Raw genomic sequence first — 15,000 nt, 5'->3', positions numbered from 1 at the left:
GTGTGTGTGAGAGAGAGAGAGAGAGAGAGAGAGAGAAGGAGGATAATTTGATTTTACAAAAGTTTAGAAAATAATAGAGAAGCTTGAAACTTACTTTCTCCGTAATAACTGTCTGAGAATGTGGTGGAGGTAGATCTGACTCTGTAATATATTGAAGAGAGAAGAGGTGAGAGAGAGAGAGAGAGAGAGAGAGAGGGAAAGAGACATACAGACAGGTGTGTTAGAAACAGAGACAGGTACATTAGAGGGATACACACACAGGTGAAAGAGAAAGAGATCATAGAGAGAGAATGTGCTCTAGATAGTCATTGAACATGCTAGACATAAGAGTGGTAGCTGGATATTTACTGCCTGAGCTATATATTCAGAATGTATACTGGATGTTCAGGGTATTTGCAAGGTATTCTTGACACTTGCTAGATATGCATTACTATTATAGAACAAGAGGGCATCCAGCTGTAGAAACTCTGCCAAATTAGATTGGAGCCTGGTGTTGCCATCCGGTTTCACCAGTCCTCAGTCAAATCGTCCAACCCATGCTAGCATGGAAGGCGGACGTTAAACGATGATGATGATATTAAGGTAAGAAAAGAAGGTAATTACATTTGTTTATTACAAATAAATGTGAACATTTCATCGTTGTATAAAGACTCAAGTCGAAACCGTTAACCCAGTTAACCCCTTGAAGAATCACTACAGTTAAATGGATGGTGTACAGGGAAATTAACAAGCATTGTTATCAGGAATGTATCCCAAGTAAATCCAAAGATCAAGCTTTTAGTGTCATCATAATACTACAAATAATAATAATCATAATGATAATAATCATGACAATCAAGCAAAGCTTTCATTACTAACATTAGTTTGTCGAAATTAGCAGCTGATGATGATGCTGTTACTACAGTTAGTTATAGAGATAAACAGTAGCACACATGAACTAATCACAATGAAGGAATGGCATGAGGCCCTTAGCATTCCCATATTGAATGATTAAAGAACAACACACAGAGACACAATGACAATCAGTTACATGTAAAGACTGAAAAGTCAGGCCAACCAGTTTGATAGATCAGATAAAGTTTCATTAATAAGACATTGCACCATAGCATGCAAAGCAGCACTATATATAAAAAGAAGTGCCAGCAAAATGAGGATTCACTTCACTTTGAATAGTTATGGTTACGACATATCTGTTATTATAGCGATACCATTCGTGTTAATTGAAAGAAAATAAATAAGTTTCATTATTATAATATATTAAACATTTGTGTACATTCCTTTGATATTCTAGTATTTGCATAGCCAAATTACATTTTTGATATTGTAAGATCCGATTTGTTAATTAGCCACATGTTTTATAATAGTTTCAGATATTTATATTGTTTAATATTTTAGTTGATGGCATCTCGAAAACTTGAATCTGTTGACATCATCAAGGTTGGAACTGCCACTGTCACTGCACATCAGCAGGAACAGGCTCAGAATCCCTCGCCCCACCTGAACGAATACTTCTTGATCAATTCAAGGGAAAGAGACAAATTGATTTTCAACTGCAAGCTGTGCCTGTCCAGGACTGTGCCAATGAAGGTGCACATGACAAGCCTCAACAGCCTCAAACAGCACATCAACAGCACATCAACCTGTTGGCTTTTCCACGAGATGAACCTGCCTTGACCATCTCAAACTGCATGAACTTGGCTGGACGTCTGATGAAAACTTTGACATGCTTATTTTCATGAAGAGCAACACGCATCTCATGAACAAAATGGAGAACAAGAAGAAGAGGAAAAGTTAAATTATATATATATCGTGTTTTTCATTTATTTGTTTTTATTTTTTTACGTTATCGTCATCATCATCATCATTTAGCGTCCGTTTTCCATGCTGGCATGGGTTGGACGGTTCGACTAGGGTTTCTGGGAAGCCAGGAGGCTGCACCAGGCTCCAGTCTGATCTGGCAGTGTTTCTACAGCTGGATGCCCTTCCTAACGCCAACTACTCCAAGAGTGTAGTGGGTGCCTTTTACATGCCACTGGCACAGGGGCCAGAGGGGGCAGACATCGACCACACCTGGATGGTGCTTTTTATGTGCCACCAGTACGTGAGCCAGAGGGGGCTGGCAACGACCATGCTTGGATGGTGCTTTTACGTGCCATTGGCACGGGAGCCAGTCAAGCTGGCGCTGACATTAGCCATGTTCGAATGGTGTGTATATATATATATATATATATATATATATATATATATATATATATGTGTGTGTGTGTGTGATAGGTGGTTAGTATTAGGAAAGACATCCAGCTGTAAAAACTGTGCCAAAATAGACACAGAAGTCTGGCACAGGCTCCTGCATGGCCAGCTCCTATCAATAAACTGATTTAGTTTAATACTAGTATTGTGCTTCATTTGAGTTTTATTTCACCCTTTTCTGGTTCTAAAAGCTTTTAAAAACCTAAAAAGAAGGACCAAAACTATGAAATCAGCCTTTTTTAGTTAAAACTATAAAATCAGCATTCTTTAACTCTAAAGCAAAAGAAAAACTATAATTTTGGGGTTCTAAAGCTCTTAAAAAGGCCCAAAAATGCTGATTTTGGCACTTTTTAAAGGTGTTTTTAAGTCATTTTAGAACAAAAACTAGTTTTTTTGATTTTTTTTATAATAAAAATTAACAGTTTAAAAATAACTTCCATTACATTTTTAAAGAATTAACTGATTAACGGTTATCAAAGTTAACTTTTTGGTTAACGAATTAACAGTTAACAGAGTTAACTTCTCGATTAATGGTGCCCACCTTTGATGGATACAATATATGTTTTTGATGTAGCATGTATACATACTACATTATGTATATAGAGAGATGTGGTAATATCAGTGTTTGTGTATGACAAAAGAGTATAGCATGTATGCATATATAGAAGCATACATGACACTAATGGAAAAACAAATACAAGTGTGCAAACAGACATGGCTATGTGATGAAGGAGATCACTTAGCAGCTTTGTGGGTTTGTATTCAATCATAAAGCATGACACCTTGAAAAAGTGTCTTCTGCCATAGACTCAGATCAGCCAAAACCTAGGACATTAAATTTGGTAAATGAAAACTGTATTGAAACACATATCAGAGAAACCCTTTCTGTTTTGTGTAGTACATTTAAACCATTACTTGCTTAACACCATTATCTAACCTTCGGCTGCCTCAAGTGGAGTCCAAGTGTTGCAAGCATTTGGAATCCACTTCTTCAGCCTAATGTTAATTTTCTACATTTCTCTCACATGTCTCAGAGTCCCTGTAAAAGCGTTGTAAAACCATTTAGAAAAATGAAAAATATAAACACACAGATGGGGAACAACAAGAGATGCATTTGATGAACATATATAACTTACAGTTCGGTCCAGCATCAAATATGGTAAATCAGATGGCAGATGTCGGTTGAGGGTAGCAAAGGTGTATGATATCGTCTCACTAGCAGTACCCAGGATTACAGCATCTTCAAATAACACAGCTGAAATGATATAGCCACACATACACACAACCATTACATATTCATAGGTTGAAAGGTTGTAGATGGTGACATGTGGGAGGTGGGTGAATGTGTGTGTGTAGGTGAGTGTGCATGCATGAGTGTCAGTATGAGTGTACATGAATGTAGACATGCTTGCATATCAATGAACATATATAAGTGAGATTAATTTTGCTGAGTACACTTATATGACACTGGGTACACTTGTGTGATGATGACCGTGTGTGTGTGTGTGTGTCTCTCTCTCTCTCTCTCTTTCTCTCTCTCTCACACTCAGATATATACTGTGTTGTTAGAACACCGTGTCTATGAAGAGATTTTATCTCAGATAAAAAACCACAGCATCATGTCTTTCAGTGGTGTATATACATTTAGTATGATATGCAGATGGAAATGTTAATTTAACACCCTTTCAGTTGCATTCACCAAGTATTTTGCAGCTCAGCTTTCCATAAAACTTGTGGATGCATTATGCACTGTTTCCTATGGGTATCAAAACATGAATTTTATTTCATTTTATTTAGTAGCAAACAGGTGCACAGCATTGGCAAACTCCAAGCAGAGAAAAACACGTCTGTTGTTCTCATGAGTCACTGCTGCAACAATTTTCATCTTGCTCCAATATATATTGTATTTTCAACACATGTCTTTATATAACCACCACCACCACCACCATCATCATCAACAGCAACATTTATCATCTAACTTCCATACTGGCATGCTTTGGATGGTTTGACAGGATCCAATGATATATACATACACCACAGAAAAAATTACAGTTTACTACTGTTGGTGGTTAGAGATTATATGCAGCAACTGCTTCATTGCCAAAACATACTAAGCTTCAATGACTCCAGTTGGAAAATACCATCCAGAGAAGAATGATTATTTCAACAACAATAAATCAACAGAATATATGCCTTCCTACCACCATCCATCTTTCTGCAGTTATCCTTTCAACCTTCATTCCTAAAGCTATCAGTGTCGCTTTCAGTGTCTCTCCTTTGTAATTTTAGTTGATATGTAAAGATTAAGTAACTGCAGATAATTACAGAAAATAAAATGAAATGGAAATCAGAACACACTTACCCAAGGGGTAAATGTCCACTTTAAACGGTAACATTATTCTTTTTGACATGAAATTGTGTGTTTTCCCTTCATCCCTAGGAAACAGAGGTAACCAGACCTTGAAAATAAAATAAATACAAAATTAAATATTATAAATTTACAGATGTAAGAGGATAGACTTGTAGTATGTAGTGAGTGGATATAACAACACATTTATGCCTTTCTCAAAGACATTAGAAACAAATGAATTAAGTTCTGAGAGGAAATGAGATCTTGGTTACTAACTTTGTTCACTAATGTCGTTCTTAATAGTTTCCCTGTTTTGTTAATTCTTGTTTAATCCATTACCTACCAGTGATCTCATGAGATCATTTAAAAATTACAAATTTCGTAATTATCTGTCAATATTTACAGATATCTAACCTTTTTGCTATATCTTCTAGGTATATTTCTCTGATCTTCAAATGAGGTTTGCTAATTTTTCACCCAATATCTCGCTTATTTCTATTTAAAATGTTATTTTGAAATGTTATTTTGATCATTCCAGCGTGTTTCTAAGGCTGTTTTATGCTAGAAATCAAAGTTTTATAAAAAAAATTCCAGTTAATAGAATTATGGGAGGTAATGGGTTAAGAAAGAGATTTGACTTTTGGAACAGAAAATCACCTAATAACTCAGTATGATACTAGTTATAGAGAAGAATTTTTATTTCTCAAAGGACCTAATTTGAAGAAAGACATGGGATAGAAAGAGTCTATCTGCATTGCTTGAAGACAAAAGGCAATAGCAACAGGATATATAGTTCAGTGTTTACAAGAAGTTAAAAATCATTAAATATTATATTGATTAATATGAATGGTATTAGAAATACAGAAAACATCAAAATTCAATTGCAGATGGTAAAGAGTCATACCTTCATTCCTTGGGAACCACATCCAAGCCATAAGGCTTCCATTAACTGCAATTTTCCAAGGTTGGCTTTTGCAGTTGTCCAGAGGTTCTCAACAGAAGTGGCAACAACAGAAGGTGAACAGAAAGACGTATCCTGAAGATTTAAGAATTTGTTTATAACAAAAATACAATGAAGAAGACATATTAAAATATTTCCAATAGGGGAAGAAGCAACAGCCAGTAAAGAAAACGATGTCCATCAAATGAGATCATACATGAAACCCAGCCAAAACAAATAAAACATTTTGAATCTGAGTGTCGAATCCCCCATCTTAACTGGATTCCTTGAATAAAACTTACAGGCAGGCACCGAAATTCCATGAGAAACAAATAGCCATTGTACAGAGAGAAAGATAGATATTTACCTTTGAAACAATAGATACAATTAACCTTAATACTTATCAATAAAAATCCCCCTACTAATTACAAAGGATACAACAATACATATATGTACACACACATGCATAGACATGCATACATATATATACACACACATATACATACACAAATACACATATTCTTTTATTCTATTTTTGTTTGTCATTTGACTGTGGCCATGCTGCAGCACTGCCTTTAGCCAAATGAATCGACCCCAGGACTTATTCTTTGTAAGCATAGTGTTTATTCTATCACTCTCTTTCGTCAAACTGCTAAGTTTACAGGGATGTAAACACTCCAAAATCTGTTGTCAAGCGTTGGTGGAGGGACAAACACAGACACACAAACATATACATATATATATATATATATATATATATATACATACAATGGCTTTCTTTCAGTTCTGTCTACCAAATCCATGGCCCAAGGCTATAGTAGAAGACACTTACCCAAGGTGCCACGCCATGGGACTAAACCTGGAACCAAGTGGTTGGGAAGAAAGCTTCTTACCACACAGCCACTCCTGCACCTATATATATATATATATATATATATATATATACATATATACACACACACACACACACACACACACACACACACACACACATATATATCTATGCATATACACATACATACACACAGACATTTATGCATATACTCATACAGACACACATACATACATATATGATGGCTGCAGCTCAATTTCAAGCAATGAAATGACTTGACTTCCTTAATTAAAAAAGAGAGAGAGGGGTATACGCGTATATATATATATACATACACACACATACATACACATACATTTATACCTACACACAGCACATATGATGGGCTTTCACACAGCTTCCACTGACCAAATTCAGCCACAAGACATTGGTTGACCCAGGGTTATAGTAAAAGTCATTTAAGTCACTTGCTCAAAGTGTTGCAATTTGGGACTGAACCCAAAACACAGGAGGGACAAAATTTAACAAACGTTGTATTAGTCCAACAAAGGAAAACAGCTTAACGTTTCAGATGTTAGTCCTTCATCAGAAGAGAAGATCAAAGCACAGGAAATGAGAAAGAGGACAAATTGGTGACAGAAAAAAATATATATATAACAGGTAAGGGATAAGAAAACAGGTGGGAATGTGGTTCTATGGAGTGGAGTGAATTAAAAAATGAACAGGGAGCAAATGTGCATATTCAGCAACAGGATGGTATTTATGCTTAGAGATAGACACAGAAGGTAGTGTGAGGAGGCTTTGTGGTGGGGGTATGTGTGTAGAAGTGTGCAAGTATAGTGATGTAGTTTGCTGGTGGAGGGTGAGTTGTTGGTGTGTGTAATCATTAAGAGTGTATTAGGAAAGCATGGATGTGAGAAGGTGAGAGCAGGCACAAATATGTGGTAAAAGGGAAGGGAAGAGGAATGCAGAGGGTGTGCAAGAGTATGAGTATGAGAAGCCGTCTCTTGGAAAGAAGGTACAAACAGATAGGCACACATACATCCACAAATAGGTGTCCAAACAAAAGAAGCATTCAACATATGTCATCATCATCATCATCATCATCGTTTAACGTCCGCTTTCCATGCTAGCATGGGTTGGACGATTTGACTGAGGACTGGTGAAACCGGATGGCAACACCAGGCTCCAGTCTGATTTGGCAGAGTTTCTACAGCTGGATGCCCTTCCTAACGCCAACCACTCAGAGAGTGTAGTGGGTGCTTTTACGTGTCACCCGCACGAAAACGGCCACGCTCGAAATGGTGTCTTTTATGTGCCACCCGCACAAGCCAGTCCAGGGGCACTGGCAACGATCTCGCTCGAAAATCCTACAGGAGCCAGTCAGGCGGTACTGGCAACGGCCACGCTCAAAATGGTGCATCTCATGTGCCACCCGCACAAGAACCAGTCCAGGGGCACTGGCAACGATCTTACTTGGCTTGCCGGGTCTTCTCACGCACAGCCCATTTCCAAAGGTCTCGGTCCGTAGTCATCGCCTCGGTGAGGCCCAATGTACGAAGGTCTTGCCTCACCACCTCAGCCCAGGTCTTCCTGGGCCTACCTCTTCCACGGGTTCCCTCAACTGTTAGGGTGTGGCACTTTTTCACGCAGCTATCCTCCTCCATTCTCACCACATGTCCATACCAGCGCAATCGTCTCTCTTGCACGCCACAACTGATGCTTCTAATGTTCAGCTTTTCTCTCAAGATACTTACACTCTGACGGGTATTCACATTGACATTACACATCCAACGGAGCATACTGGCTTCATTCCTTGCGAGCTTACGTATGTCCTCAGCAGTTACAGCCCATGTTTCACTGCCATGTAGCATGGTTGTTTGTACGCATGCGTCATACAGTCTGCCTTTTACTCTGAGTGAGAGTCCCTTTGTCGCCAGCAGGGGTAAGAGCTCTCTAAACTTTGCCCAGGCTATTCTTATTCTAGCAGCTACACTTTCAGCGCACCCACCCCCACTACTAACTTGGTCGCCCAGATAGCGGAAGCTATCGACTACCTCTAGTTTTTCACCCTGGAATGAGATAGAAGTTGTTTCCTGTTTGTTTGCAGTCTTTATTGCACCTGAACATCTGCCACAAACAAAAACTAACTTGCTAGTTAACCTGCCTTTGATGTTGCTGCACCTCTTATGTGTCCATAGCTTGCACCGGGTACATCTTATAGAGTTACTACCTACTCCTTTTCTACATACTGAGCAGGACCATCTACCTGAAGGGGTTTGTGTTTTATCTACCTTCCTACTTATTAGGATTTTGGTTTTAGCTAGGTTGACTCTAAGGCCCTTCAATTCTAGACCTTGCTTCCACACCTGAAACTTCTCCTCTAGTTCTGATAGTGACTCCGCAATTAGGGCAAGGTCATCAGCATAGAGGAGCTCCCAGGGGCAACCTGTCTTGAACTCCTCTGTGATTGCCTGGAGGACTATGGTAAATAATAGGGGGCTGAGGACGGAACCTTGGTGGACCCCTACCTCTACCCGGAATTCATTGCTGTACTCATTTCCAACCCTCACCTTACTGGCCGCATCTCTGTACATGGCTCGCACAGCTCTCACTAGCCATTCTTCTATCCCAAGTTTCCTCATTGACCACCAGATAAGGGATCGGGGGACCCTGTCAAAGGCTTTCTCCATGTCAACGAAAGCCAGGTACAGAGGTTTATCCTTGGCTAGGTATTTCTCTTGCAACTGTCTCACTAGAAATAAGGCATCAGTAGTGCTTTTACCTGGCACGAACCCAAACTGCATCTCATCTAAATTGATTCGCTCCCTAATTAGTTGGGCTATGACCCTCTCTGTAACTTTCATAACCTGATCTAACAGCTTGATGCCTCTGTAATTATTTGTATCTAAAGCGTCCCCTTTACCTTTGTAGCAGTTGACTATGATGCTGCTACACCAGTCATAGGGTATGACTCCTTCGTGTATCACCTGGTTCGTAATACGGGTGACTAGGCTATAGCCAACACTGCCAGATATTTTGAGCATCTCTGCAGTGATTCCTGATGGGCCGGGGGCTTTCCCGGTCTTCATACTCTTAATTGCTTTATCTACCCTGGTACTATCAACTCGGATAGCTGGTCCCTCTATTGGGTCGACATAAGGCAGGCTCTCTTTCTCCCATTCATTCTCTTTATTAAGCAATCTATCGTAGTGGCATCTCCAGACCTCTTTCTTTGCATCCTCATTTAATGCAAGCGTACCATCATCCATGCGAACACATTTCTCTCCTACAACATCACTATTCTCTCTCCTACACTGTCTTGCAACCCGAAATACCTCGAGTCTTTGGTCCTCACGGCGCAGAACATTGGCAAATCTTTCCTTATCTGCTTCCCCTCTGGCTAAATAAACCTGTCGCCTAGCCTCCCTTCTGGCACATTGGTACAATTCCCTGCTACCACCGTTCTTCCAGTCCTTCCAAGCTTGTTTCTTTTGTCTAATAGCCCTGTCTACCTCCTTGTTCCACCACCACGTTACTCTGGGTTGGGAGGGGACCTTACACCACCCACAAATCTGGTCGGTGGCTTTCAACAGGTTGTCCCGCAGAAATCTCCAATTGTCTTCCACGTTGTATGATGCTATATCCCCTTCTATTTCGTTAAATGCTTCAAGTAACTTGTCTCTAAGTCTCTGTCCGTTTGCAGGGTCTTTAAGCTTCCACACCCTTCTTCTCCAAGCCTGTCTAATTCTGGGCACCCATTTTGCCTTGATCCCAAAGTCGCTAACTACTAATCTATGTTGTGGGGTACATTCTTCGCCAGGGTAGGTTTTGGCATTTATATTATGAACAGTATTAACAGATTCAGGTTTGCATTAATAAAAGTAATGTATACTGAAGTCAAGCTATTATTAAATATATATATACATATATACATACAGACAGACACACAAACATATATCTATGTATACATATATATATATATAGATACACACACACACACACACACACACACACACACAGATCAATGACAAACGAAGACCACCAACATTCAGTTCCTGTGTATATAAAATATCAGCATATATTTGAATACATAATACTACATTCTTTGACTTTCTTCTGCCCTTAAGACTCTCAGATTGATTATTTTGCCAAATATTCCAAGACATAATTCAAAGATAAAACAACAACAACAAAAACAATAATTTTCAAGAAAAAAATATTTAGAACTCAAAACGGAAAAAAAAAAAAAAAAATAGTTCCCCTTGCCCACACTTCACAACAAATAATATCTTAGTTTCTGTTATTACAATGAAGGAACCGCAGATAAGTTCTTCTTCTGAGACTGACGATAATAGAATTGAAAATGGTAAAGTGTTTTTATTTCAATTTTTTATTATTTTTCAACAAGCAATTCGTATATTGGCTGGAAGTCAAAATGAATAAAATGTAATCAATGCACAGATAAGGCAATGAAGAAATTTCTTGGTTTTATAACTGGTTTTGACACGACACAACAACTTAACTGAATTTTGTTTTGTCTTGTTTGTCTGTTTTTTTTTTGCTTTTTTCTTCTTCACATTGAACAAATTAACATGTCCCCACTGTGTTAAGATGGAGAACTAGATTTGAAGTGCTTTTTTTTTTTTTTTTTTTTACTAGAGTGACACTGAAGAGCCTATATATATATATTTTTTTCCTTTACCCTCCTTTACTAAACTCACGTACAACTGCAAGGTAAAAAATAAAAATAGACAATTAACATTGGCAAAATTTTAAAAACTCATCTTCTCACTCACACACACACACACATACACATTTAGATAAATGGTTGTCTATATTTTTGAGGTAAATTCCTTTAACTTCAATCCTTTGGACTATCGACCACACCTTTTGTGTATTATTGTTGCATTATGTCTGCCTAATTTCTAAAGGTAAAAAATAAAAATAGACAATTAACATTGGCAAAATTTTAAAAACTCATCTTCTCACTCACACACACACACACACATACACATTTAGATAAATGGTTGCCTATATTTTTGAGGTAAATTCCTTTAACTTCAATCCTTTGGACTATCGACCACACCTTTTGTGTATTATTGTTGCATTATGTCTGCCTAATTTCTAATTGTCTTTAGGTACCCGATATTTACATTTCTAACCACAAAGTCATTCTTTATTATGACTATATATGGTAAGTCTTAAAAATATACTAGTGAAAATATTGACTTAGTTATGTAACTGATATTTAAAATGGAAAAAGTTAAGAGAATATGATAAACTAGTAAAAGAACATAATTCTGAAGCAATAGAAATAGATTCAAACTTGCCAAGAATTCTTATTTTATTCTATTCTTAAATGTTTGTTGGTAATGATTCTGCTATTGCCACTAATTAACCACTTTGAACCAAAAATGGGGTCTCTACATGGTTCCTCAACACATTGAAGATAACAACCAAATTTCCTTTAAATCACACCTTACTGAATTAAACAAAAAAAAGGTAAAAGACACGTTAGACATCAGTCTAAGACTACCTTAAAAAAAATAAGCTGATCATGACTGGAAAACCTGTGATCATAGGCCTGCCCAGACAGTGTTGACCTGGGGCTAAACAACAACTAAACAAGGTAGAATGTTGCAATTACTTATAGTAAACCAGAAAGAGTATCTAACATAATCATTTGACCTGCTAGAAGTAGCAACCATTGCATCTTCAAGTAACACCCTATCACCTTCAAAAGGAAGGAGATGATGTTATGGCTAGAATACTTATCATCATACTCAATCAGGGCTAATGAACCATGATTGATAGAAAACTTGCGTGGATATTAACTGAAAACTTTCTTATATTGGCAGCAAGAGTGAGGAAGAAGAATTATCAAATCAGATGAAGCCCAGTACTCAACTGGGGCTTGTTTAAGAAAACAAATTATAAGGTTTGTCATGATATAAACCAGACATTATCTCATGATCCTTTTGACACATCTTTTTAAAGAAACATGATGGCTTTTCATAGATAGATGTGAAATAAATTGTACTTAATTCTATATACAATGTATATGGAATTCTATCCTTTTATTGATATTCTTCAAACACTAAAGCAGTAGTAAAACGCAAACCATTATTGATTAAATTTACTTTAACTTATTGATATAACTACTAGCTTTAATAGTAAAACACAATTTCCTAAAGAATTTTCATTGCCAATATCCCAAAATCCATTGTATTACACAAACACACACAGATGATAGATTTATATAGATATATTGCACCATAATTTCTGTATTTATTTATACAATTCTTCAACCTACCTTTTTCAATGTGAGTAGGTCAAAAAAACAAAGAGAGGGACCAGAATTTTGAAAAACAAAAAAAAAAAAATCCACCAAAAGAAACTAAACTCAATCTGTCCTTTTCAACTGTTTATAAGAAACTAGCATACTTACCAAGGAATATTTGTTGTTGTCAGCTTTCATATGAGATGATGCTTTCTCTGGCTGGAACATCAACAGCTTACCAGAGAGATTAACCAAAATACTTTCTGCATCTTTCAAAGGTTTCTGCAGACGTGAACCTAAGACAAACAGAGTTCGTGAAAACATTTTATGACAGACTAAAACTTCATACAGCTTCAGTGGTTATTTGATAAGCAGGAAGGGAAATAAAATACAATTACAAAGTATGGCCCTCCAATCAAACTAACAATTTATACCAAGTGACACAAAATTCTTGGGGGATATGGTCCTTTTGCTGAAAAGATGATTAAGGATACAGTGAAAAGCTTACTGTAAATACAAGTCTCTCTCTCTCTCTCTCTTTCTCTCACACACACACACAAACACAGTAGATTTGATAAACCAATGTTTCTAGCTATCCAGAAACAACTTCTTACTAAATTTAATCAGTTTTGTAATGTTACAAAATAAATATATTAATCGCAGGAAAGAAAGAAGGAAGAAAATTTTCTTATATAACTACATACATAAATGTTACACTTCTCAACTGTTACCATATTGTTAAGGGTAATACTGTTATTAAACAAGTTAAAGCTAATCACACACACACACATAGTAATATGGTACTTGACTACGTTTTCATAATTTCATTATGCATCTAAAAGTGATGCATAATTTTGTTGGTTTCAGTGTCCCAATACACACTACTATCAGGTGCTTAATGACAAGGATACAAAATAAAACAAGAGAGATACATGGTTAGATAGAGGCAAGTACATTTTGCTAAATAACATAAGATAATACAACCCTACACTTTTTCTATTGGCATATCCCTAAATCAGATAACCTTAAAGTTGTAGAAGTTATTTCAGATAAAGATCTTGACTAGAAAGCTTGCATTTAGTAAAAAAAAAAAAAAATTATGTTAAGGAAACATGATTGCTGATACTCGGAACATCCTGATTAAGAGAATGCAATTCTGTAAAACTTTTATATTCAATCTCCCTAAACATATCAGGATATTGTGGACATCAAGAGAGAGTGGTCAGAGAGAGAGAGAGAGTGGTCACAGAGAGAGAGAGAGAAAGTGGTCAGAGAGAGAGAGAGAGTGGTCAGAGAGAGAGAGTGGTCAGAGAGAGAGAGTGGTCAGAGAGAGAGAGAGTGGTCAGAGAGAGAGAGTGGTCAGAGAGAGAGTGGTCAGAGAGAGAGAGAGAAAGTGGTCAGAGAGAGAGAGAGTGGTCAGAGAGAGAGAGTGGTCAGAGAGAGAGAGTGGTCAGACAGAGAGAGAGTGGTCAGAGAGAGAGAGAGAGAGTGGTCAGAGAGAGAGAGAGAGAGTGGTCAGAGAGAGAGAATGGTCAGAGAGAGAGAGTGGTCAGAGAGAGAGAGTGGTCAGAGAGAGAGAGTGGTCAGAGAGAGAGAGAAAGTGGTCAGAGAGAGAGAGAGTGGTCAGAGAGAGAGAGTGGTCAGAGAGAGAGAGTGGTCAGAGAGAGAGAGAGAGTTGTCAGAGAGAGAGAGAGAGTGGTCAGAGAGAGAGAGAGAGAGTGTGGTCAGAGAGAGTGAGAGTGTGGTCAGAGAGAGAGTGGTCAGAGAGAGAGAGAGAGTGGTCAGAGAGAGAGAGAGAAAGTGGTCAGAGAGAGAGAGAGAGAAAGTGGTCAGAGAGAGAGAGTGAGAATAAACACTTTATTGACTGACAGAAAGGAAGAGATGTTATTACAGAGATAAAGAAACTATCATCATGATCATGATTTTCATTTTATGTTCGTTTTCCATGCTGGCATGGGTTGGGCAGGTCAGCTGATTCTTGTAAATTCTTATTCATAGTTACTGACTCTTCAATAGGTTAGAGAAATATCTCCCTCTTAGGTATCTCAGCACCAGCAAGGTTTCCATGACTGGATACTGTTCCTAACACCAAAACACCAACCATTTTACAGAGTACACTGGATGCAAAGGACATTATATTTTTTTTATTATTATAATTATTAACCATTTTTTACTTCTTGACCTCCTACCAACTTGCCCAAATCAGCAAAGCTGCCAAAGGGCTTAATCCAATTTTTTATGCAATTTCTGAAAAAAATTCTTTGTAATCTTTATGTGATCGATAAAAAAAATATTCGATGTAAATTGGATTAATAAATTTATTTATATTTAACCATAGCACCAAC

General features: G+C 37.5%; 1 protein-coding gene across 2 annotated transcripts in view; it reads right to left on the bottom strand.

The window, feature by feature from the left end:
* Positions 1-15,000, bottom strand: part of LOC106874539 (guanine nucleotide exchange factor subunit RIC1) — a 247,478-nt gene that overhangs the window by 145,629 nt on the left and 86,849 nt on the right. For both annotated transcript variants that reach the window (XM_014922306.3, XM_014922307.3), the window contains exons 17-21: positions 12,824-12,951; positions 5,505-5,636; positions 4,613-4,709; positions 3,387-3,505; positions 95-141 (exon numbers count right to left, since the gene is read on the bottom strand). In XM_014922306.3, coding sequence (XP_014777792.1) covers positions 95-141; positions 3,387-3,505; positions 4,613-4,709; positions 5,505-5,636; positions 12,824-12,951 — 523 coding nt within the window. The remainder of the gene's footprint in view (positions 1-94; positions 142-3,386; positions 3,506-4,612; positions 4,710-5,504; positions 5,637-12,823; positions 12,952-15,000) is intronic.

This window comes from Octopus bimaculoides, chromosome 10 (assembly GCF_046866305.1).
Source record: "Octopus bimaculoides isolate indiv1 chromosome 10, ASM4686630v1, whole genome shotgun sequence".
NCBI lineage: Eukaryota > Metazoa > Mollusca > Cephalopoda > Octopoda > Octopodidae > Octopus > Octopus bimaculoides.
This window is presented reverse-complemented; position numbering and strand designations above follow the sequence as displayed.